The sequence below is a fragment of the Micropterus dolomieu genome, linkage group LG01, assembly GCF_021292245.1.
Source record: "Micropterus dolomieu isolate WLL.071019.BEF.003 ecotype Adirondacks linkage group LG01, ASM2129224v1, whole genome shotgun sequence".
NCBI lineage: Eukaryota > Metazoa > Chordata > Actinopteri > Centrarchiformes > Centrarchidae > Micropterus > Micropterus dolomieu.
This window is the reverse complement of record NC_060150.1, coordinates 14,718,450-14,740,329: the sequence shown is the minus strand read 5'-3', so window position 1 is coordinate 14,740,329 and position 21,880 is coordinate 14,718,450. Positions and strand designations below refer to the sequence as shown.

The window sequence follows — 21,880 nt, the reverse complement described above, 5'->3', positions numbered from 1 at the left end:
AATTAAAAATCTGACAATTAATAGAACACTTGAAACAGTCTCTCAGTTTTGAAGTTGATAATGTTAATAGTTCTGTTACCATCTATCTCTCTCAAAGGATAGCTGAACTTTATTATCTCTCTCTCTCTCTCTCTCTCTCTCTCTCCTTTCTCTACTCTTCTTTCTCTGTCTTTCACCAGGTGAGGGAGGGGGGATGATGGACTATAACCCAGATGTCTCAGATCGCAGGGCCACCCTCCCTGGCGCATATGATCCCGTAGTGGAGCGAGAACTCCGTGCTCTGGGCTCCCGCCCCCCGGGGCCCCACTTGGATCCCACAAACGCAGCCAGGCAAGCCCTTGGTGGGGCTCCCGCTGAGGGGGGCCCCCCTGTCCGTCACCTGGGTGTGGAACCACTGATCCGGGCGTCTCACGCTAACCTGGCCCGGCCTGTACAGGGGTCAGAGGAAAGTGTTTCTGTAGGCAGCGACTACTATGGGAGCATGTTCAGCCTCTACAGAGGGAGAACATTTTCTATGCCATTATAGCACATGGCATTTTATTTTTTGGATTCCACTAAAAAACAAGAAAGACTGGCCACAAACCCCAAATTGCAAAGAAAACTGACAGATCATACAAGACATTATATCCTCCATAGACCCAACTTGCAAAAATTGTACTCCACATTTTATAAGTTTCAAAAGATTTTTATTTTTTATTTTTACTCTCATTTCATATATTCAAGCTTTTTTATACATGTTGTTACTTCCCATTTTTATTTTGATGTCACGCTTTCCTTTGACTCTGTTTTTTATTGCGGTGAGTGTGGTTTGGTTTCAATCTAACAATGACTACAAGACTTACAAAAAAATTTAAAAAGTTAATATTTCTTATAGCCATTAGAAAGGACACAATGGTACAATCTGCTAATATGTATTATTCAGAACTCCTGCAAACTGTGATAACACTTTTTACCCACTGCATGTTTTCTAGAGCAGCCCCTCACTTTTGGATTAACAACATATCTTTATAGATTTGCTGTGGCATGCATGGGTTGTTGGCTTTGATCCGAGCTAATATTAGCATGAATGTTCTCACAAATTACTGATCATGTAATTCGCCGGTTCTTTTTAGGCATGATATTTTTGTATTTGAAGTTAAAGGAGGGGTATTTCTTTCTGGCATTTTGGAAGAGTTCATGTTGTAATTTTGTTCCACTTAATACTGTCTTAGAGTGTCTTCCACCACAGTTAGCTTAAGAACTTACATGTGAGCAACATTATTTTATTTCTATTCCTTTCTCTGCCATTTCATTTAACACCGTCCGATGTGTTGCTCTCTGAAAATGAGACACAAAGAGCACGGACAAAACACAAGGAACTCACTGGTGAAAATGAAAACTTAACAAGACAAAATTATACAAATAGAGGTTTATCTCTTTCTTTATTACTCTTCAAACGCCCACGGCAACTGCACTAGAGCTCTAACTTCACACCTCCATTTCCCCTCAATCCTCACCCCTCTAGGACTCAAACTGCTGATGAATCACAGGGGCTCTGCCCCCTAGTCCCCCTGTCTTCACCACATCCACCTCCCAGTTCACACAAAAAGAGCATCAGTATCCCAAACCAAGAACCGGATAAAACCAAACCTTCAGATCGCCAGTCTTCTAAGACGGACCAGGCATCAGGTGTTGTTATAACACCCAAACTCGCTCGCGCAGGCCCCAAGATCTTTGACAAGGTCCGTGCTTTTGAGGAGCAAAGGGCCAGTGTGGATCTGTCAGGAGGAGCTGGATCTTTATCAGGATCTGGATTTGGACGAGCAGCATCCTTCTACTCAGATGACAGCGGAAAGAAGACAGGAGGCCCCAGCGAAGAGGAGGGCCGAATCCTGCAGGGCGCAGCCCAGAAGCGAGCAGCGTTCAAGCAACGGGCCTCTTCTTTAGAGGACAAGACGAGCTACTCCCAGAGGGTCCAGGGCTACCAGAGCAAGTTCGCAGAAGAGCTAGAGAGGATCAAGAAACTCGTGGGGAAACCAAGCTTGAAGAAGGCGTATTCCACTGAGCAGCTGTCGCAGAAAGAGAGGCCGACCATGGGGAAACTAGATCCCATTCCTCCCCAAGTGATTCAAAAGTTGAAGGCAAGGGAGCAAGCCCTGGAGGACAGAAAAGTGTGGGAGAGAGAAGGGAACAGCAGGCTGCAGATTTCTCCGCAGGCCCAAGGCAAAGGTCAGGGGAATCAAAGTAACAACCCTGAAAAGGATAGGATGGCAGATTCCCAGGGTAAACCAGTGGATAGCTCATCACAAGGACGCACAGGGAAAATCTCTGCTACCATGGAGACGGCACCAGCTCACCAGTTACCAGGACAACCATTGCCAACAGCCACAAAGACAAGCCTCACCAGGTTTGGAGAAAAATTGTTTGATGAATTTATGTGGTTTTTAAAATCATATGTATTTGTGTCTTTTTCTTTCTAACACTAGTTATTTGCAAACAAATCTGCACACAAAATTGAAAATTAATTTTATACTACTTGGATATTTATTCCACACTTTCCAGTATTACATAACAGTTCTCTTGTCTTTGCACACAGGGAAACCCTACAAAGCTCTCCGGCAGCTGACACAGACGCACTTGTTGCCACATCTCAAAAATCTGGTGAGATTGAAAGAGATCTGCTGGCGGATTCAAAGAGGGACACAAAGATGGACAACAAACTAGACCATAGATCACCAAGCCCGAATGGGAAGAGAGTATCCCCAATAACTTTGAGGGAACCAGGGTCCCAGTATCCACCCAAGCCCCCCCGGCTCACCCCATCACCAACCCCTTCCATCAGCCCTCTCCTGAAAAGGAGGAAGGCGGAGGTGGGGCGGCCATCTCCAGCCTTGAAACTGAACATCCCCATGATCCTGGTGGAGGACGAAACCATGGAGACAGAATGTTTTAAAGAAAGGAGCAATGAGGGAAGCAAGATCAGAAGGAAAGAGGGCAGAGTTCGCAAGAGCAAAAAAGGCTGTTGTGTTCAACCCAGGTCTTCCGAGGAAGGTAGGACATATTTCATGATGACAGTTGATAAGTGTCTTTGTAAAACTTTTAATTAAGCCAAATTTAGCAGCAGCCACCACAGATAAATGCTGACGCCAATGCACAACCATGCAGTTTCCTTAATGACCACAAGCTGCTGGCTTCCAAGAATAAGACAGCACCAAAGTAGATGAGAAAATCCCCAACATCTCTTAAGATTAAGAAAATAAAAATCTGCAGTTTGACTTTTGTTGGTATTGGTGGCTCTGCAAAGGTCATAGAGACATATTTTTGTATAACTCTATCTCTCTCTGTATCTCCCTAGAGTAGGGGTACTCTTTGCAGAATTTCCTAGTGATTCATTAATTAGTCACAGCTAACACAATAGAAAGTTAGGGTTAGTCAGGGTTAAGTCTTCAGCTAGTTTAAGATGATTTAAATTGAACACTCTGAGAGAGTAGAAATGTTTGGGTTTTTTGCTTTATGAGCTCTTTGTTGTTGGGTCACAAGCCAATGATGAGCCGAAGTATACCTACCGTAAATTTAAATCCCAATAAACTTCTTTAAAGCACTCTTGTTACCACAGTTAAAGATCACGGAGTGATAGCACTAAAACTACAGAATGATCTAAAATTGAACAGAAAAATAGATCATGTAGTGTGTCGGTTATGTTGTCCATTATGGAAAATGAATCCAATACACAGACATGCTGCGGGGCCCGGACTCATTGATACAATTTCACATGGGGACCCAAAAAAAGAAACTAGCCCATGACTAATTTTGGGGTCTGACCCAATTACAAAACCAGGTAATGGAGCACAGGCAGCTCCACATTAACCTGACTTATCGTTTTCAGGGGGCTCATCTGATGACTCCTACTTGTCTGCTGATGAGGAGCCAGTTGAGGGCCCGAGGTTTGAGAGGCCTCTTGAGGATGCCACGGCATGCTCTGGGGCAGAGGTCAGACTGAAATGCATCATCACTGGGAGCCTGCCCCCTACAGGTACAAATGAGAACATACTCCAGTGTGCTGGATGGATTATCCAAAGCTGAATCTTTGTTTGTTTCCTTTTTCATGTATGTATTTTGAATATTTTTGTTGGGGGAGATTGGTATATTTTTTATTTCTTTATTTTAAAAATTAGAAATGAATTTTGTTAAAAAAATGATACTACAAAATTGCAGTTGACAATTAGATTTTAAAGATTGCGGATAGTTAATCTGTCTTAATGCCCAACACCTGTGTGCAGTTATACTCATACTACTTAAGTGGACCCTATCACTACAGCGTAAGCGTCGGCTCCTTGTGTGAAGACCTATTTGAGTAAAGACCAGCGAGTCTACCTGTGCGAGTCCACCGAGGTAGGCCACCTACAAGAGTAGCTTTTTCTAAGCACACCTACTTACCTAAAGCTGCCGGCTGCAACTACACTCAGGCCATGTGCTACCATACCATTCCTATTGTCTCTGGTGCACGCAAGAGGTATCCTGCCATCAGGCACAGAAATCAGGCACTCCTCAAGCCTTTAAAACAGGCACCACACAAATCTGTTTACTTGTCTGTTGGGTCATGGAACTGCCAGTCTGCAGTCAACAAAGCTGACTTTATCACTGCTTATGCTAGCACATTATCTCTTGGGCTACTGGCGCTCACTGAGACCTGGATCAAACCAGAAAACTCTGCGCTGTCCACCAATTACTCTTTCACCCACACCCCCCGGCCGTCTGGGAGGGGGGTGGGACTGGGCTCTTAATTTCCAACAAATGGAAATTCACACAGCTGCTACCCCCGAATCAATATGCCTCCTTCGAATACCATGCTGTCTTTGTGTCCGCTCCGGTAAAGGTCTCTGTGATTATCATATACTGTCCACCAGGACAAATGGGTAACTTCGTGGACGAGCTAGACACACTGCTGTCTTCAATACCAGAGCATGACCGTCCCCTACTTGTCCTCGGTGACATGAACATTCACTTAGACAATGTGAACTCATTCAGTCCTTTAAACTAACACAGGTTCTCAGCCCCCCGACCCACAAAGCTGGCAAGGTGCTTGACCTCGTTCTTGTCCGAAACTGTGCCACTGTCACACCTCTACACGTGTCAGACCACTATTTTATTCAGTTCACGGTATGCCTACAAGAACAGCCCATTGTTCCAGCACCATTTGTCTCACACCGCCGCAACCTCCGCAACCTGTCTTCCACTCACTTTGCCTCAGTGGTACCTTCCCTCAACACATTTTCCTCATTTGAGGTCAATGATGCCGCGCAATCTCTGTGCTCTACTCTAAGCTTGTGCCTGGATAGCCTGTGTCCTCTATCCACCAAGCCTGCTCGCCTGAACCAGTCCCACCCATGGCTAACTGATACCATCTGCGGGCTCCGTACTGATCTCAGAGGCGCTGAAAGAAAATGGCGAAAAAACAAAGACCCCACCGACCTTAAGGGCTACCAATTGCTCCTATCCTCCTTCTCAACAAGCATCAGTGCTGCCAAAACTGCATTCTATAATAACAGAATTAGCAGTGCCACTGACTCAAGGAAATTATTTTCCACTTTTAAAGCGCTACTAAATCCTCCTCCACCTCCACCACCCACAAACTTGTGACGGAAGTGGCGGCTATAACTAGCCAACACTCAAACTCAACCATTGTAGCAGTCCTACTACATCTTTTCCTCTGCCCTCCCAGGTCAATGGTTCTTCACTCTCCTCGTTTACTCCTATCACAGAGAGCGAAGTATCAGAACTCTTGACCCATAGCTGTCCCATTACATGCCCACTGGACCCGATTCCTATGAATCTCCTCCAAGCCATATCTCCTACCGTGGTCCCCGCAATCACTCATGTGATAAATACTTCTCTGGCTTCAGGAACCTTCCCGACCACTTTCAAAAGGGCTTGGGTCACACCCTTGCTCAAAAAGCCCTCACTTGACTGAACTCAAGTTGAGAACCGGTCGAGGCAGATGGCCGCCCACCCTGAGCCATGGTTCTGTTCGAGGTTTCTGCCTCTTAAAAGGAAGTTTTTCCTTGCCTCTGTCGCCTAGTGCTTGCTCTTGGTGGGAACTGTTGGGCTTCTGTAAATAGAATCATAGAGTACGGTCTAGACCTGCTCTTTCATGAAAAGCGCTGTGAGATAACAGTTGTTGTTATTTGGCGCTATATAAATAAAATTTAATTGAATTGAATTGAACTATCGGCCTGTGTCTCTTCTACCATTTTTATCCAAAACTATCGAATGGCCAGTATTCAAACAGGCCTCAGAATTCCTCTCATGGAATAGCCTCCTAGATCCATATCAGTCTGGTTTTAAGAGTGCCCACTCCGCTGAAGCGGCTCTTTTGTCTGTAACAGAAGCCCTAAGGTCAGCTAAAGCTGCAGCCCAATCCTCGGTTCTTATCCTGCTTGACCTATCAGCTGCCTTTGACACCGTCAACCACAGGATCCTGTAAACCACCTCACTGGGGCCGATCATCCGCTCTCCCGGCTTTTCTTACCACTGCTACGCAGATGATATGCAACTCTACCTATCCTTCCCACCAGACGACTCCCCCTGTCTCGGCGCGGATCACGGACTGTCTCTCGGACATCTGCATGGATGAAGGCTTGCCACCTTCAACTAAACCTCTCTAAGACTGAACTCTTGGTCATTCTAGCCAAGCAATCTATCCACCATAACATCAAACTACAAATTGACTCCTCTACCATCACTCCAACCAGGGTGGTGAGAAACTTGGGTGTCATGATAGATGACCCGCTGTCCTTTTCAGACCATGTTGCTGCTGTCTCTCGGTCATGCTGCTTTGCTCTATAAAACATATAAACACTCATCTACCTAAACTCCATAATACAAACTTACATTCGTTCTCGGCCACTACGCTCCTCCAACGAACGCCGCCTGGCTCTGCCATCCCTTCACACATCCCAGTCCTGGCTGTTCTCATCTGTGACACCACGATGGTGGAACGAGCTACCACACGCCATCAGAGCAGGGGCATCCCTCTCTAACTTCAAGAAGCTCTTGAAAACTCATCTCTTCCGAGAACATTTCATTATAACACCTCTAACTCCTAACCTCCAACATGCACTTCCTGTGCTCTTCTTCTTCTATCCCCTTACAATTATCTTGTATTGATTGCACTTTTCTTGTTAACTCTTACTTCCTTCCCTAGGTATTTACCCCATTGGTGTGATATGTACTATGAGCTCTTACTAGTATTTATTGCTGCTCTTACTAGTATGTATTGTCAGTTGTAGATCTGTATTTGATGCTCTGTTGATGCTTGTATGTTGTTCCTCAAATGTAAGTCGCTTTGGATAAAAGCGTCTGCCAAATGACTAAATGTAAATGTAAATGTAAGCTAACAAACTTTTATGAGAGGATTTAGATCATCTGCTCTTTTGCATTTTCTCACAATCTTTTTTTATTCATTGTTTTTTTTAACCTTGTTTAATAACAATATGAAGTGAGTAGTGTCTTCCTGCAGCAGAAAACACACAGAAAACATTTTTTATGCGGGGAAATAAAATCCAGCTGAAAATCTTTTCCATTTTTTTGAAAATCTGCAAAAATCTGCTAAAACCAACACCCATGAGCTTTATTCATTACACATCTTTGTAAGGTGGATTGTGCTATATCTGTTTTACTGTGGGATGTTGTATTGGTTGTTTTTCATCTGCGTGAATGTGTTTTTCTCTGCCTCCTCAGTCACATGGAGGAAGAATAATGTGAAGATACGGAGCGATGCCTTCCATGTGGTTGAGGCTGAGGGTGAGAAGCACAGTCTGGTGATAAAGCAGATGAGGCAGAACAACGCAGGGCTGTACTGCGTCACAGCTGTCACCCCGGCGGGCAGAGCGTCCTGCAGCGCCACACTCTATATCCAGTCAGGTGAGAGACAAGGCCAGAGATGGATGGATATGGCTGCACGCAAAAGGGGATTTGCTGTTAGATTAAGTGTCACAGCAACACATTTACAATCACTCGACACAAATTTAAATGAAGACAGAGACGTTGAGGCACATGAAAACGACACTCTCCTTGAAATGCATGAACATGTTGACTCACACAGAAACTCGCTTTAATCCACTGCCAGCCCTCCTCCGCCTGACATTCAGTCTTAATGACTACAAAGGCCTGCCGGCGCTCAGCATCCCGACCGGGGCTCCTCGCAGCGATAGTTGCCATGGCAACCCATTAATTCTTAAAGGCACTGAGCTCCCCTCGGTGCAGATTCAAAACGCAGACCTGCCCCATCACACAAAGGTCTCTGGAGTCTTAAAGGCTGGCATGGCATTCAGAATGAGGAGTAAACCAAAAAAATATTCCTTTTGGAAAAGGTTTCTGTTATAAATGTGCCTACGGTGGCTGTGTGTTTATATTATATGCTGTGTGTGTGTGTGTGTGTGTGTGTGTGTGAAAAAGAGTGTAGATTCAGCTCATGTAAATGCAAACTGCACTCCGCTAGTTTTGTCAACAAATGTGAGCGTACATTCTGGTGCTGTCTCACCAGCAGCACGGGGCCTGCGTTGCCATATTAGGCCAGTAGAGTCTAACTTGCAGGAGTATTTTTAGCCGCCCTCTTGTTCTCTACGGTAATTGCAGTCTGCTTTATGTCCCTGTGCAATCATGGAGTTTCTCATCTCTCTAGATTTCACACTACAGGGCTCGGAGTAGGAGTTGTCAAAATGTGCTTGGAGATTATGTTAGTCATTTTAGCTGGTTTAGCTGGGAACAAAGTAGGTTTTTGGCAGGGCAAGCCAAACTGAAGGGAGAGAATGATTTATAGCCACAAAGCATGTCAAACATCATTAAGGTGAAGAATATTATCACTGTATTTTTCTCATTTCAACATAACACATCAAATAAGTTATGTTTTCCCAGCTGTTTATTTGTTTAATCCTCTGTGGAGAGTAGTGGAAAAAAAACAAAATCACCAAAACTTTAATGAAACTTTCCGATGTAAAACTTTTCAGATATTACTGTGTGAACTTTAGGATGTCGGGAATGTTAGAGAATATGGACGTGACAGTGATGGGAAGCAGGAGAGAGGACGAAGGATGAGACTGAAAGGGAAGGTTAGCTGGCTCGTACTGTGCAGCAGTTGTGTAAGAGTTGGCAGGTTTATGTAAATACTCCCGGGAGTTATCCCATGGTGCACAGACGCCGCTCAGAGATGTGACTCCAGGTAGGTTATTTTGTTATTTTTCCTTTTTAATACCAGTGTGGCAACAATTCACCTACTTCCTTAAACGTAACAATTTTTCTGAGGAGATCTCTATATCTAATGTTTTATTGCTGATAGAAGTCAGTTCTTGCAATTATACGTAGCTTGTAGGTTACTATGTACTTTTTAGCATCTGTGCATATAGACAAGCCTGTCTTTGACTTTGTCTTTCACTTGCATCTAACAGCAGATAACCTTATTTCCTTTCTTTTAAGACAGTTGAGTTAGTTTAATAGCAGTGCTTAATGCACTTTTATCTCTCCAATCTGCTGTTATTTAGTCTATATTCTGTTCCACTGAGGGATATTGTTAATTTCCAATTGTCACAGTGTCATCTGCTTATACCAGATGTCTGAGTTTTAGGTTTAACAGAGAAAGTGAGAAGCAAAGACGAAAAGAAAGTGACGAGGCAGAAAGAGAAAGATGTAAGAGTCTAAAGAGAGGTACTGTACTGTGGCAGTGTTTTATATTTCTCCATCCAGCTGTGAATTAATTCTGACTTTAGTAGAAGCTGCCAGGAGTCCAGACACAGTGTCTGCTCTGGAACACCATGGGAATAAGCAAATGATTGGGTCAGGGATTAAGGGATTAATTCATTATCTGTTCAGTTACGGTCACTTCAAAGAAGTCTCTATGCTGTGTGTATGTGTGTGTGTGTGTGTGTATGTGTGTGTGTGTGCACCTGTGTGTGCACCAGTGTGTGTATATGTGGGTGTACGTGGTCCACGCTTCTCTAACTCATTGCTCTACGTTGCCAACTGCTCATCTTGGCAAAGATAGTCATCTCCAGAAAAGCAAGCAAAGACTGTAAACATCAGAGCTCTGACAGATTGTTCCCATCTAAAGGTTTAACGAGCCACCCTGGTGCCGTGTTAACCATATTTCAAAGAGATTTGCACTTAATTACACAAATTAAGAAGTGTGCAAATCAGAGTTGACTTTTTCCCCAACCTGAGTAAAAGTGAATTAGATGTAGCTGACGATGTGTGCTTGAAATTCTATTATACTTATGTCCATCATCACTTTTTTTTATCTTCCAGAGCCAACCCACATGCAATGTGGGGAAATAGCCGGGGCTGTAGAAGTTAGTAGTCTGACCCAGTCAGACGAGGAGTATCTGAGCCCTCAGGAGGAGGCGATGGAGCTCGGGGACTCACCTGCTCTAAGTAAAAGTGTCCACTTCAAAGAACCTCCCTCATTTTGGGTAGGAGATTCTCAGAAGCAAAATCTAGATTTGCTTTTTAAATCTGATCTTTGGGACTGACTTTCCAGCAACATTAGTGATGCATACATCCCCCCAGATTGTGTTTATTTTCCCAGCACCGAGCCACAACAGCAAGCTAGAGGAGGAGGATAAATTAAGCCTTTGGGCGCTGTCACAATGTGATGTGACTTGAAGGACTGTTTTGAATCCAATTTGATCAAATAGATTAAAACACGCCACAGAAAGTCATGGAAAACTTTGTTTTTCTTGTTTTTGTTTGTGGAAACATGTTTGAATATGTTTTATGCTCCCATAAACTTAGGTGACATATTGAATTTGCTTGTTTTGTCTGACCAATGCTCTAAAACCAAAAGAGTAGGCCTTACCTTTACAACAAATTTACAACAAAAAGCAGACACTATTCACATCTCAGAAGCTGGTACCAGCAAATATTTGGCATATTTGTTTGAAAAGTGAATAGTTGCAGATAGATTTTCTCTTGTTGACAAATCAATAAATCTAGTAATTGTTTCAGCTCAAATTTGGGCTGCCATCCTGAAACCACAAAAGCCCTTACACCTAACTGTGTTGTGCTTCTTTAAAAGGTAGCACCATGTGACCAGGGGATAACTGAGGGTCAAGATGTCGTCATCCCAGCGAAGGTCAGAGGGCAGCCCAAACCCATGGTTTACTGGTAAGACACCTTTCCCAAAAGCTTTATTGCAGACTAACATCTCCACAGACCCCCAAAGCTATTACCTTAACCAAGGTCACTTACTTTTTCTGTAACACACACACAGCCTTCTATTAAAGACCTGAGTTTAAGCGACTGTGACAGCCACTTTATATTGACCCAGGCTGAAGGACAGAGTCACGGTGAAGACAACGGGGCGCTTCGCTGTGCGAGAGGCAGATGATGGCACCAGTGAAATGAGAATCCGCTCAGCTCAGAGGTCAGATGCAGGGCTTTACGTCTGCAAGATCATCAACGAGTACGGAACCAAGCAGGCAGAGTGCAGAGTGGAGGTCAAAGGTGAGTAATGAAGAACTGAATCTGTCTAGTTTAATTATGTTGTTACTAATATCATGTAATATTTCTGTGTTGCTGTTCTTTCTGTGTTTTTTATAAGCGGCTGCAGCACAAACAGCACTGAAAATCATCAGGGAGGTAAAAGATGTGGTGGTGAGGGCCGGAGAGTCTGCCATGTTCGAGTGTCATGTTACAGGACCACCAGACATCGATGTGGACTGGTTGTCTAATGGGAAGCTGATCCAGCCAGCGCTGCTTGACTGCAAAATGCACTTTGATGGCAAAAGGTGTGTTAGTGTGTGTTCTAAAATGTCTTTTGGGGATGTCTATGTGAACTTCAGTTCTGTGTAATTGTCAAACAGTGCAAAAAAAGGGGTTTTCTAGTGTATGAGAACCTGGAAAATTAGAAGTTTGAATTCCTTAAAGATGTAACCTCTGACGCATATATATATATATATATATATAGCAATTGTAAGTCACTTTGGCTAAAAGCATCAGCTAAATGTAATGGGAAAAATGTTGGTTGGTGTTAGTCTTGGATTTCCAAAATCAATTGTTCTACCTTGCTTTACTGTCAGTTTCCACATGATGAATTATTGAGGCATTTATTGTTTTGTTTTGTTTTTTATTAAAGGCTGCTTTGTTTGACAGGTGCCGTCTGCTGCTAAATTCAGTACACGAGGATGACAGTGGAACATACACTTGCAAGCTGAGCACTGCCAAAGGTGAACTACAAACTGTCATTTTAGTTGGATAAATCAATTTTGTTGACAAATGTCAATGAAATGTGGTGAAAAGTTAGGCTAGGGGTCAAGGATCAAGTCATATAAAATTACTTATTTTCTAAAACAAGTCTTTGAATATAGGCTGCATCAATTTCTACCTTTTCTTCCATGTTTCTACAGATTTTTATTCCAACTTCTCTAGATTTGATACATATTGGTTTGTATGATACTGAAGCTTAAAGTAAAAGTAGTGATTGAAAAAGAAAGGAAAAACATGACACATTAGTGATGTTAAGACAAGTCTTCTTACTAAGGGACGTGTCAATGCATTTACAGAGGAGTTTACCTCAAGCGCAAACCTGAGGGTCACCCCATCCAAGGAGCCTCTTTTTACCCGTAAGCTAGACGTCTTGGAGGTCATCGAAGGTCGCACTGCCCGGTTTGACTGTAAGGTGAGCGGATCACCTGCTCCACGAATCACATGGACGCATTTCGGTAAGAATCTCAAGTGTTGTGTCTGATATTTGATGCATGTGGTTTTATAAATACTGACTAACGTACTAACGCACAACATGTGCTGCTTGCACAAGGCAAGAAACATTGTAGATGACCCAACACACCCCTCCCATGCACTCTTCTCCCTGCTGCCCTCTGGCTGAAAGTTGCACAGCTTACAGACTAATACCACCAGGTTGGGAAATAGTTTCTTCCAGTGGTCGGCTCCTGCCAAATATCTCAGGGGGGAGCAATTGTTGCGATGATGGCTAAGATGACCAGTTCAATGGTCTTAGTCTGCTATAAGACAAGGATTGTTTCTTAGGCTACATACTATACAGTATTTGTGAACAGCTACATCCTGAAGTTCATTGTCAATGTCTACAATGAATGAACAGTCCACAGTTAAGATCTACCGATCTTTAGACCTTTGGATGTAAAGGTAACTACTTTAGCAATAATGAAAAAAAGAATGACTCTCACAATCATCTGATTTAGCAGTGACAAACCTTTTATTTAGGAACAACAAATCCAGAATAAAGCGCAGTGGCACTGGCCTGATGATGTGCAATGAATGAAATTACTTACAGTTAATCTTGCGTTGCAGCTAAGGGACCCGTCTCAAGTAACAGTACAGTAATGTAATGATGTCACATATGCTGTATATGAAGGTAGATCAAACATAACTAATCTTAAATATTTAATGGGGTACAGAGGAGCACAGTATTTATTTTCGTTCTTTAAGTTACACACATTACACAAGACTAATAAGGTAAGCAGAGAGAAAAATCCACTTGTTATCCTGTAGATACACAGTATTATTAGGGGTGTGGGCTGTATTAAAGTATCCACCGTTCTCCTGTACTATACTACTAATAAAATCACACAGTAACAACGAGCTATGTGCTCTTCTCCCATTCTCACTCTGTATTTACACATACACAACAAGGCGTGTAAGGGGAAATATAAAAGGTATATTCTATTATTTTTGGTTTATTTTCTGTGTTGCTTTTCTACTTCTCCTTCTTCTTTTTACCCTCCTCTGACAAGATGCCAGTGGTGACCACATCATGCTACCTCCTCTTTCTTCTTCAGTTTCTGGCAATAAAAGAAAAAAACAACACATCAAATAATTGTTAATGGTTAAGTGCAGCTAACTTTAAATTGACTCCACCTCCACACATAAAACATGGTTTAATAACAATCACATTTAACATAAGCATAAAATGCGGCTTAACAATAACTATCAAGATTATTAGCTTAGCCTATGGCATTTTACAGAGCATAAATTAGCCTAGCGGCTAGCGGACTTTTCCTCTCCTCAGAGCTTAACAAATTACATGTATTATTTATACTGTTTCTTACTCACCGCTGGTAAAGTCGCTGCATCTCCAGACACCACGGTTGTATCAGCCTGAACGTACATTTTCTACAGCAGCTGGTTGTAGTGAGAGCAACAAGCTGGAGGACTGCCGAGTCGTTTTCAGGTGGCAGAAGCCTAATTTGTCTTCCCTCAGACAATGAGGATGTTAAACAAGCAATGTTAAAACAGGAAAACATATTCATGCACACTTTGCACTTTCTCTTGCTGCTATTAACTCAGTGTATTCCTTTTTTAAATTGTATATCACCATAATGGTCATACTGTGTGTAACCATACATATATTTTTTCCCCACACATTTCAGAGACCAAAGTGGAGGAGAGTGATAATGTTCGCATCCTTCAAGAGGGGGGTCGTCACTCGCTTGTCATCACCCACGTTAGCGGCGACACAGAAGGCTTCTACACAGCGGTAGCTCAAAACATTCATGGAAAGTCTGAATGCACCGCTGAGCTCTACATGCAAGAACCCCGAGCTGCCATCTCTTCTCACATGTAAGTGAAGCCCTTCGTGTGGAAACATCTCTGTAAGCCATTGTGTCATTTTAAAGGCTTTGAAAGGGGGAACAAGAAAACTATGCTGTCAGTGTAAAGTCAGAGGAGCCATATTTGAATTCATGGGCTTAGAAAAACGCTTCAGGAAGAAGGAAATCATTCTAAAGGAGTGAAGGCACATGGCAAAAAATAAAATAAACCAGTCAATCTTTCAGTGTACGTTGTCAGATTTTAAAAATCAATCTCTCCATCCTTCCTTCCTTCCTTCCTTCCTCCAGGGCCAAGTTGGAGAAGATGCCATCCATCCCAGAGGAGCCTGAAGTACTGGAGAGTGAGGTGGAGAAGAGGACCATGCCGGACTTTGTCAAACCTCTGGCTGATGTGGAGGTGATTGAAGGCAAAGAGGCGGTGCTGAAATGCAAGGTGGCAGGCCTGCCTTACCCAACCATCGTCTGGTACCACAACAGCAAGCGCATCGAGAGCAGCGACGAGCGCAAAATGACCCAGTGTAAGCAAAGAACCCGAAAACACACACAGCTGATCCATTTTTGGAGTGAGAGACAGTAAATAAGAAACTTGTCCGTCTGTTCTTCAGACAGGGATGTCCACAGTTTGGCCATTCGGAGCGCTTGTCACGCTCATGGGGGCGTCTACAAGGCTGTCATCTCCAATAAAGTGGGCAAAGCAGCCTGCTATGCACATCTATATGTCACAGGTAGAGATGGAGTTTTGATGTTTAATGCTATAGTTGAGAGATCCCACAATTTCCCGTATAATATGTATATATTTATGTATTTATTCATCTGACAGATATTGTTCCTGACCCCCCTGATGGTCCTCCAGTGATAGAGGCTATTACAGGGAAAACTATAAGCCTGAGCTGGAAGAGACCAAAGAGGCTTGACTCTTCATTTGGTAGGTTCATTTGGTTTTAATGATACCAGTGTTAATTCGTGGCATAAATATTGCAGAATTTTGGCTGTTTTTGCAAAGGTTTTATCAAAAAAATAAGTACAACACTTGCAGGGAAATGCTATTTATAGCATGCATGTGTTTTTAAGCCCCTTTGGATTTCATATCTCATCAGCACACATTTGAAAACAAAACAAAATCCTATCCTCTCTGCATCTTAAACTCCTCACTATGTGTTTTATTATTGTCCGGATTACGCAGATGCCAGCTCCTTGCTATATGTGGTCCAGCAGCAGCCTCTGGGCTCCATCCAGTGGTCTGTCGTGGCGTCTAACCTGAGGGAGACCAACTACACCGTCACCTCCCTGTCCAAGGGAGTCCGCTACGCTTTCAGAGTCCTGACATCCACCGGGAAGACATCGAGCAAACCATCACCCCCAAGTGACCTGGTCCAGCTACTGGACAGAGGTAACAAAGCTGAGGAAAGCTTTAAGCCACCACTGATCCAAAACGTTTTTATAAGGAGATAATATATGACTTCACGAAGTTTCCTTAGATGTTTAGTGATATCTTTTTAAATCTTTTACCGTTGTAGGACCCTATTTGAGGAAAGCACCAGTCATTTTGGAAAAACCTGACGTTGTATATGTGGTTGAGAACCAGCCTGTGAGCATCATCATCACATTGAACCATGTGCATGCAGTTGTCACCTGGAAAAGGTTAGTTCCTCTATCTCTAGTGACACCACAGGTTTGGATGTAAAGGATAGCGTGCAGAGTTTTTAGAAAAAAGGTTTTGGGGGTTTTTTTATGCAAAAATAATACAAGCTGTAATACACCAATCTGCAAGATAAGAAAGATTGCAACTCAGATTGTGAAAAAGCTGCTGAATTGATGAGTTTTGAATCTTTGTTTAAACACTGGGACAGTGTCGGATTTCTTAAGTAGAGGAAGCTCTTTTCAAACAAAGAAACCCCTACAGGAAAAGTCTTTCAGAAGCTGGAGCACTGCTGGTTTTCATCCCATTCTATTTTCATCAGGAAATGTTTTACAGACTTAGATATAACATGTGAACAGATGCAGATTTAAAAAAAATAGCAGGAGACTGGATCCAGGGGCACAGGACTAAGAAGTACCACTGTGCAGTGGTTCACATTGCTTTGATTTAATTTAGCATTTGACTCCGCGGGGCTCTGCAATTTCTTGGAGGAAAGCTTTGTTCTCCGTCTGCAGGGTGTTCAAGATGGTGTTTGCTACCTGAATTGACAACAAAGAAGATCCTTGCATATACAAGTAGACTTTTGGGGAAAAGGGCTCAGGTCCTAATTTCTAGTCTGTGGCTCTAACTGTGATGTCTTGGCTTTGTCTTCCCCAGGAGGGGGGTAGTGTTGGCCAACAGACCTGGGATGTATGAGATGAGCATGCCAGACGACGATCAACACACCCTGAAGATTCAGCGAGTCAGGAGCACAGACGTTGGTCAGTTGGTGGTCACAGCCAGCAACCAGTTTGGCAGCGACCTCTGCACGCTTCAGCTGGCCATAGCAGGTCAGTTTGGTTCAGTCAGAGTACCACATGATTAATTTAGCATTCAGCTTGAATCCAAAGAACTTACTACTTACTCCTGGCAGCAGTAAATACTAACCAGGGGGAAGCAGTTTGTAATTTAAGTTTGTCCTTTTACTATTTTTGAAGTTAATGATCGTGAATTTAGAATAGCTTCTCTAAAAATGGCTTTAGTGTTTCAAAGCGAAGACTTTCCTTTCTTGTGACTTTTTTGGAAATATAGAAATGTCAGCATCCTCCAAGGGCTTTTGTATCTATTCAGCATGTTTACTGTGACCAAAAAAATTAATTGAATTATTATAATAATATTTAATGGCTATACAGCATATGAGAGAAATTATTTTAAACTGCATGAAGAGACCAAGTAATTACTCTCATGCAGTCCATAATGTTTAGTCTTGCATCATTTGACCGCTCTTTTTTTTTGGTAGTGCCTCCTAAGTTTGAAACCATCATGGAGGATGTGGATGTGCACATTGGAGAGACGTCCCGTCTGGCTGTTGTGGTTGAAGGGAAACCAGACCCAGATATTCTGTGGTATAAGGTATGATGTTTGAGAATCCCAGAATATCTATGACATTGAAGACAATTGAATATGAGATAAAGAGTGGTACTTTTGTATAAATAAATTTTGCAGCGGTACAGCCAGGAAGGTAGAACTGCTAGATAACATGTGACCGTGAAATTAGCAGTTTTATTATTGTGATCTAAAACCATGCTAATAGTAGATTGGTCTGTTGCAGGATGACGAGCTTCTCTCTGAGAGTGGCCACTTCACATTTGTGTACGATGACCCAGAATATTCCCTTGTTGTCCTCAACGCCCACCCTGAACACTCCGGTGTGTACACCTGCACTGCCAAGAACCTGGCTGGCTCCAACTCCTGCAAAGCTGAACTCACGGTTCATACAGGTCTGCGGTCCAACAAAACATGAACCAAACTGTACGCGCAATGAGGAGGCTGTAGAATCTTTTAATTATAAATTATTTCAATTTTGTGTTGAGAATCACTAAAATGGTGATATCATGAGAATTTAAAGACCTGAAAAAGGCTTTTCCATTTGCTGATGCAGTACATTCCAATATAAGATAGTTCTTGTTGAAAATTGCACCTCTAAATCTACACCATATGGGCAGGACCACAAGGTGACTACAATATGAAACCATCTGTCACTATGCTGGCACATATGTACAGCCAAACAGACACACACACACACACACACACATAAAAATGCCTATGTCGGTGCTCCCTGCAGAGCAAAAAGAAGCAGCAGAGCCAATGGAGGACGAGGGAACCATTCTGAGGAAGATGAGGCGTTTGACGGATTACTATGATATCCACAAAGAGATAGGGAGGTGAGTGTGTATACGTGTGACTGGCCGCGCACTCATGCTGTCTCGCATCCCTTCACAGCAAGTACATCGGTGCTAGTGGCTGTTGGAGCACCGAGAGTCGGGCTGTGGGAGGGCTGCAGGGTGGGGAGTCGCACCTGCTTAACAACGGCATGCAGACAGAAACGAGAGATGAGTCACCAGCCTGAGTGGAGTGAATACATTAGCCAACAGATGATTTGCTTTGGTCTGACTTGTTGGAGACCGACATTTACTGTCAGTTGTAAAGCAGTCAGAATGGCAAAATAGGCAGACAGAAAAATCTGTTTTCCAACAGTTGGTGTGTTTTTGGTTATTAAACAGAGCAGCAAATAGAATTAAGGTTCTGATTTCTGCTCCCAAACTCCACAGAAAAAATACCTAAGGGGGATGAAAGTTAAATATACAATGACCATGCATCCCCCTTTATCTTTCCATTCTCCTGTAGGAGCGCTACCTTTTGCAAATAGGAAACTATTATTAAATTGGAGGGAAAGGGCAGAACAGTAATACATTGTTTAAAACTTGTAAGGCAGTGTTCTGTAGACTCGACAGGATAAATGTGAGGATTTTCTGTCCCTATTCTTTAGATATCTTTTTATTGCAACTTTTAAAATTCCCATCAGCCCTACTTTACACAAATTTTAATCAGAGAAGGCAGCCAAACTCTGCTTTTCAGCCTGGTGTTAAGTTACTCTATAAAGAACACATATTATATATATTTTAATTTATTTATGTTATTTTATTTTTATTTTTTATTTACACACACACACATACACACACAAACACCCACTTTTAATGTTTTATTTATTTAATTTTTTTATTTGATGAACCATATGAAGTAAATTTACACCACACATACCCGCTTAGTTTTTTATGTTTTTATTTTTAATATTTTTACTTTATATATTATTTTTTATTATTTATTTTAACAAACACACCCTTTCACGGTTTTATTTACTTTATTTAGCGAACTGTATAAATTGAATTGTTCTTTTGCATTATATTTAATGCTCAATATTGTTGTTTGACATTCATGCCAATAAAGCTGAATTGAATTGAATACATTGGCCTGAAATGGGAATATATGGGTCTAACAAAATAATCTAAACTCAAAGGTCCACTTACTAGCTTTTCTGGGCCTCCAACTGCAGTGATTTACTGATCTGTGCCCTGTAACGAGGTCTCTCCAGCTGGAATGATTAATGAAAATAGTCTTTTCTTGAATGGATTTGAAGAATTCAGCTGTAATTTGTAATTTCTTACATTAGTGACACCATTTCTTTCTTGTAGGACTGAATTCAAAATGAACAAACAAACTACTTGTTTGGCATGTATTAAATCCAAAATGGTACCACTGTTTGATGCAGGGGTGCCATCTCCTATGTGAAGAGAGTGACTCAGAAAAAGGGAAAGGCAGAGTTCGCCGCCAAGTTCATTTCTGCACGAGGAAAGAGGAAAGCCTTGGCCCTCAGAGAGCTGGACCTGCTGTCTGAGCTGGACAACGAGAGGATTCTCTATTTCCATGATGCCTTTGAGAAGAAGAACGTGGTGGTGCTCATCACAGAGTTGTATCCTTTCAGTGCAGTTTTATTTTAAATGATTGGATACGTCCATCTATATGTTTATTATGATGTTTCTATTAGTGTCCCTTATTATCTTTTGACTCAGAATTGCAACAACAGAACAGGGTGTTTTTAGCTCTTGTTGCTGAGACAATACACATTTTCAATAAGAGCAAGGAGGTTCATATCTTTAAGTCAAAAAGGCACTGTTGTTCCTACAGTTTAAGTGTGCTTCATTGCCGAACAAAAGTGCACTTAAATGCATCTCGAGGACACTAAAGATCCAAAGCATTAACCCTAATGTCTTCTGCAGTCCCCTAGAGGCATGAATGAAGCGCAGCACAGCTTTTTCTCTCTGACTCATCGCCGATGAGTGGAATTAACAAGAGATAGGGTGTGTGGGAGTTTTGCTCATTTATAATTCATTTCACATGCACCTACCCCTTGGACTGTGCAGTCAAGTCACAGCTCAGTTTTTTTTCCCTCAACTGTTGTGTGAAGATGTCACGAGGAGTTGCTGGAAAGAATGACCAAAAAAACAACCGTCAAGGAACAGGAGGTTTGTGTGCTTCTACTGACTGCACTGCAGTACCATTATGTAACAGACTTTTAAGTTCATTCCCTTTTGTTTCTCAGATCCGCTGTAGTGTTCAGCAGGTTTTGGAAGGTCTTCGTTATCTTCACCAAAAAAGCATTGCCCACCTTGATGTAAAGGTAACTGTCTATCCCACTTCTGGTGCTTATCTGAATTGATCTGATCAAGACTGTAATATTCTCATACCTAACACTGTTGTTTTTGGGTACAACCCCCCCCCCCCCAGCCTGAAAATATTTTAATGTCAAGTCCTGGGAGTGACCAGATCCGCATTTGTGACTTTGGTAATGCATTAAAACTGGAGACTTCTGAGGAGTACTACTGCAAATACGGCACGCCAGAATATGTTGCACCAGAGATTGTTAACCAAACCCCCATCTCCACAGCAACAGACATATGGTGAGCCACCTGTTCTCCAGCGTGAAGAAGTGACTGCACACTGCAGGCACCACCTTGTTATCAGCAACAAAATTAAATCTCAGTCTTTTGCGTGCTTTTAGATAGTTCCCTAAAATTTAACTTGTCATTCTTCTGTCCTGCTCTCCCACAGGCCTGTTGGTGTCATCACTTACCTCTGGTATGTTATATGTATACAGGTGCTGGTCATATAATTAGAATATCATCAAAAAGTTGATTTATTTCAGTAATTCCATTCAAAAAGTGAAACTCGGATATTATATTCATTCATTACAAACAGACTGATATTTCAAATGTTTATTTCATTTAATTGTTTAATGATTAAAACTGACAACTAATGAAAATCCCAAATTCAGTATCTCCGAAAATTAGAATATTACTTAAGACCAATACAAAAAAAGGATTTTTAGAAATGTTGGCCAACTGAAAAGTATGAACATGAAAAGTATGAGCATGTACAGCACTCAATACTTAGTTGGGGCTCCTTTTGTCTGAATTACTGCAGCAATGCGGCGTGGCATGGAGTCCATTAGTCTGTGGCACTGCTCAGGTGTTATGAGAGCCCAGGTTGCTCTGATAGTGGCCTTCAGCTCTTCTGCATTGTTGGGTCTGGCGTATCGCATCTTCCTCTTCACAATACCCCATAGATTTCCTATAGGGTTAAGGTCAGGCTAGTTTGCCGGCCAATTAAGAACAGGGATACCATGGTCCCTTAAACCAGGTACTGGTAGCTTTGGCACTGTGTGCAGGTGCCAAGTCCTGTTGGAAAATGAAATCTGCATCTCCATAAAGTTGGTCAGCAGCAGGACGCATGAAGTGCTCTAAAACTTCCTGGTAGACGGCTGCGTTGACCTTGGACCTCAGAAAACACAGTGGACCAACACCAG

At 42.4% G+C, this 21,880-nt stretch overlaps 1 protein-coding gene across 1 annotated transcript in view; it reads left to right on the top strand.

Moving 5' to 3' along the window:
• Positions 1-2,852: 2,852 nt before the first annotated feature.
• LOC123978397 (striated muscle preferentially expressed protein kinase-like) overlaps positions 2,853-21,880 on the top strand; it is a 47,358-nt gene continuing 28,330 nt past the window's right edge. Inside the window, exons 1-24 of the mRNA XM_046061631.1 lie at positions 2,853-3,030; positions 3,866-4,012; positions 7,720-7,902; positions 10,279-10,442; positions 11,048-11,136; positions 11,300-11,475; positions 11,582-11,759; positions 12,124-12,197; positions 12,534-12,692; positions 14,379-14,568; positions 14,847-15,076; positions 15,164-15,283; positions 15,379-15,483; positions 15,742-15,948; positions 16,076-16,199; positions 16,855-17,027; positions 17,477-17,589; positions 17,789-17,957; positions 18,302-18,401; positions 19,787-19,987; positions 20,483-20,540; positions 20,618-20,695; positions 20,803-20,975; positions 21,127-21,153. Of these exons, the coding sequence (XP_045917587.1) occupies positions 2,889-3,030; positions 3,866-4,012; positions 7,720-7,902; positions 10,279-10,442; positions 11,048-11,136; positions 11,300-11,475; positions 11,582-11,759; positions 12,124-12,197; positions 12,534-12,692; positions 14,379-14,568; positions 14,847-15,076; positions 15,164-15,283; positions 15,379-15,483; positions 15,742-15,948; positions 16,076-16,199; positions 16,855-17,027; positions 17,477-17,589; positions 17,789-17,957; positions 18,302-18,401; positions 19,787-19,987; positions 20,483-20,540; positions 20,618-20,695; positions 20,803-20,975; positions 21,127-21,153 (3,380 nt within the window). The 5' untranslated portion in view covers positions 2,853-2,888. The remainder of the gene's footprint in view (positions 3,031-3,865; positions 4,013-7,719; positions 7,903-10,278; positions 10,443-11,047; positions 11,137-11,299; positions 11,476-11,581; positions 11,760-12,123; positions 12,198-12,533; positions 12,693-14,378; positions 14,569-14,846; positions 15,077-15,163; positions 15,284-15,378; positions 15,484-15,741; positions 15,949-16,075; positions 16,200-16,854; positions 17,028-17,476; positions 17,590-17,788; positions 17,958-18,301; positions 18,402-19,786; positions 19,988-20,482; positions 20,541-20,617; positions 20,696-20,802; positions 20,976-21,126; positions 21,154-21,880) is intronic.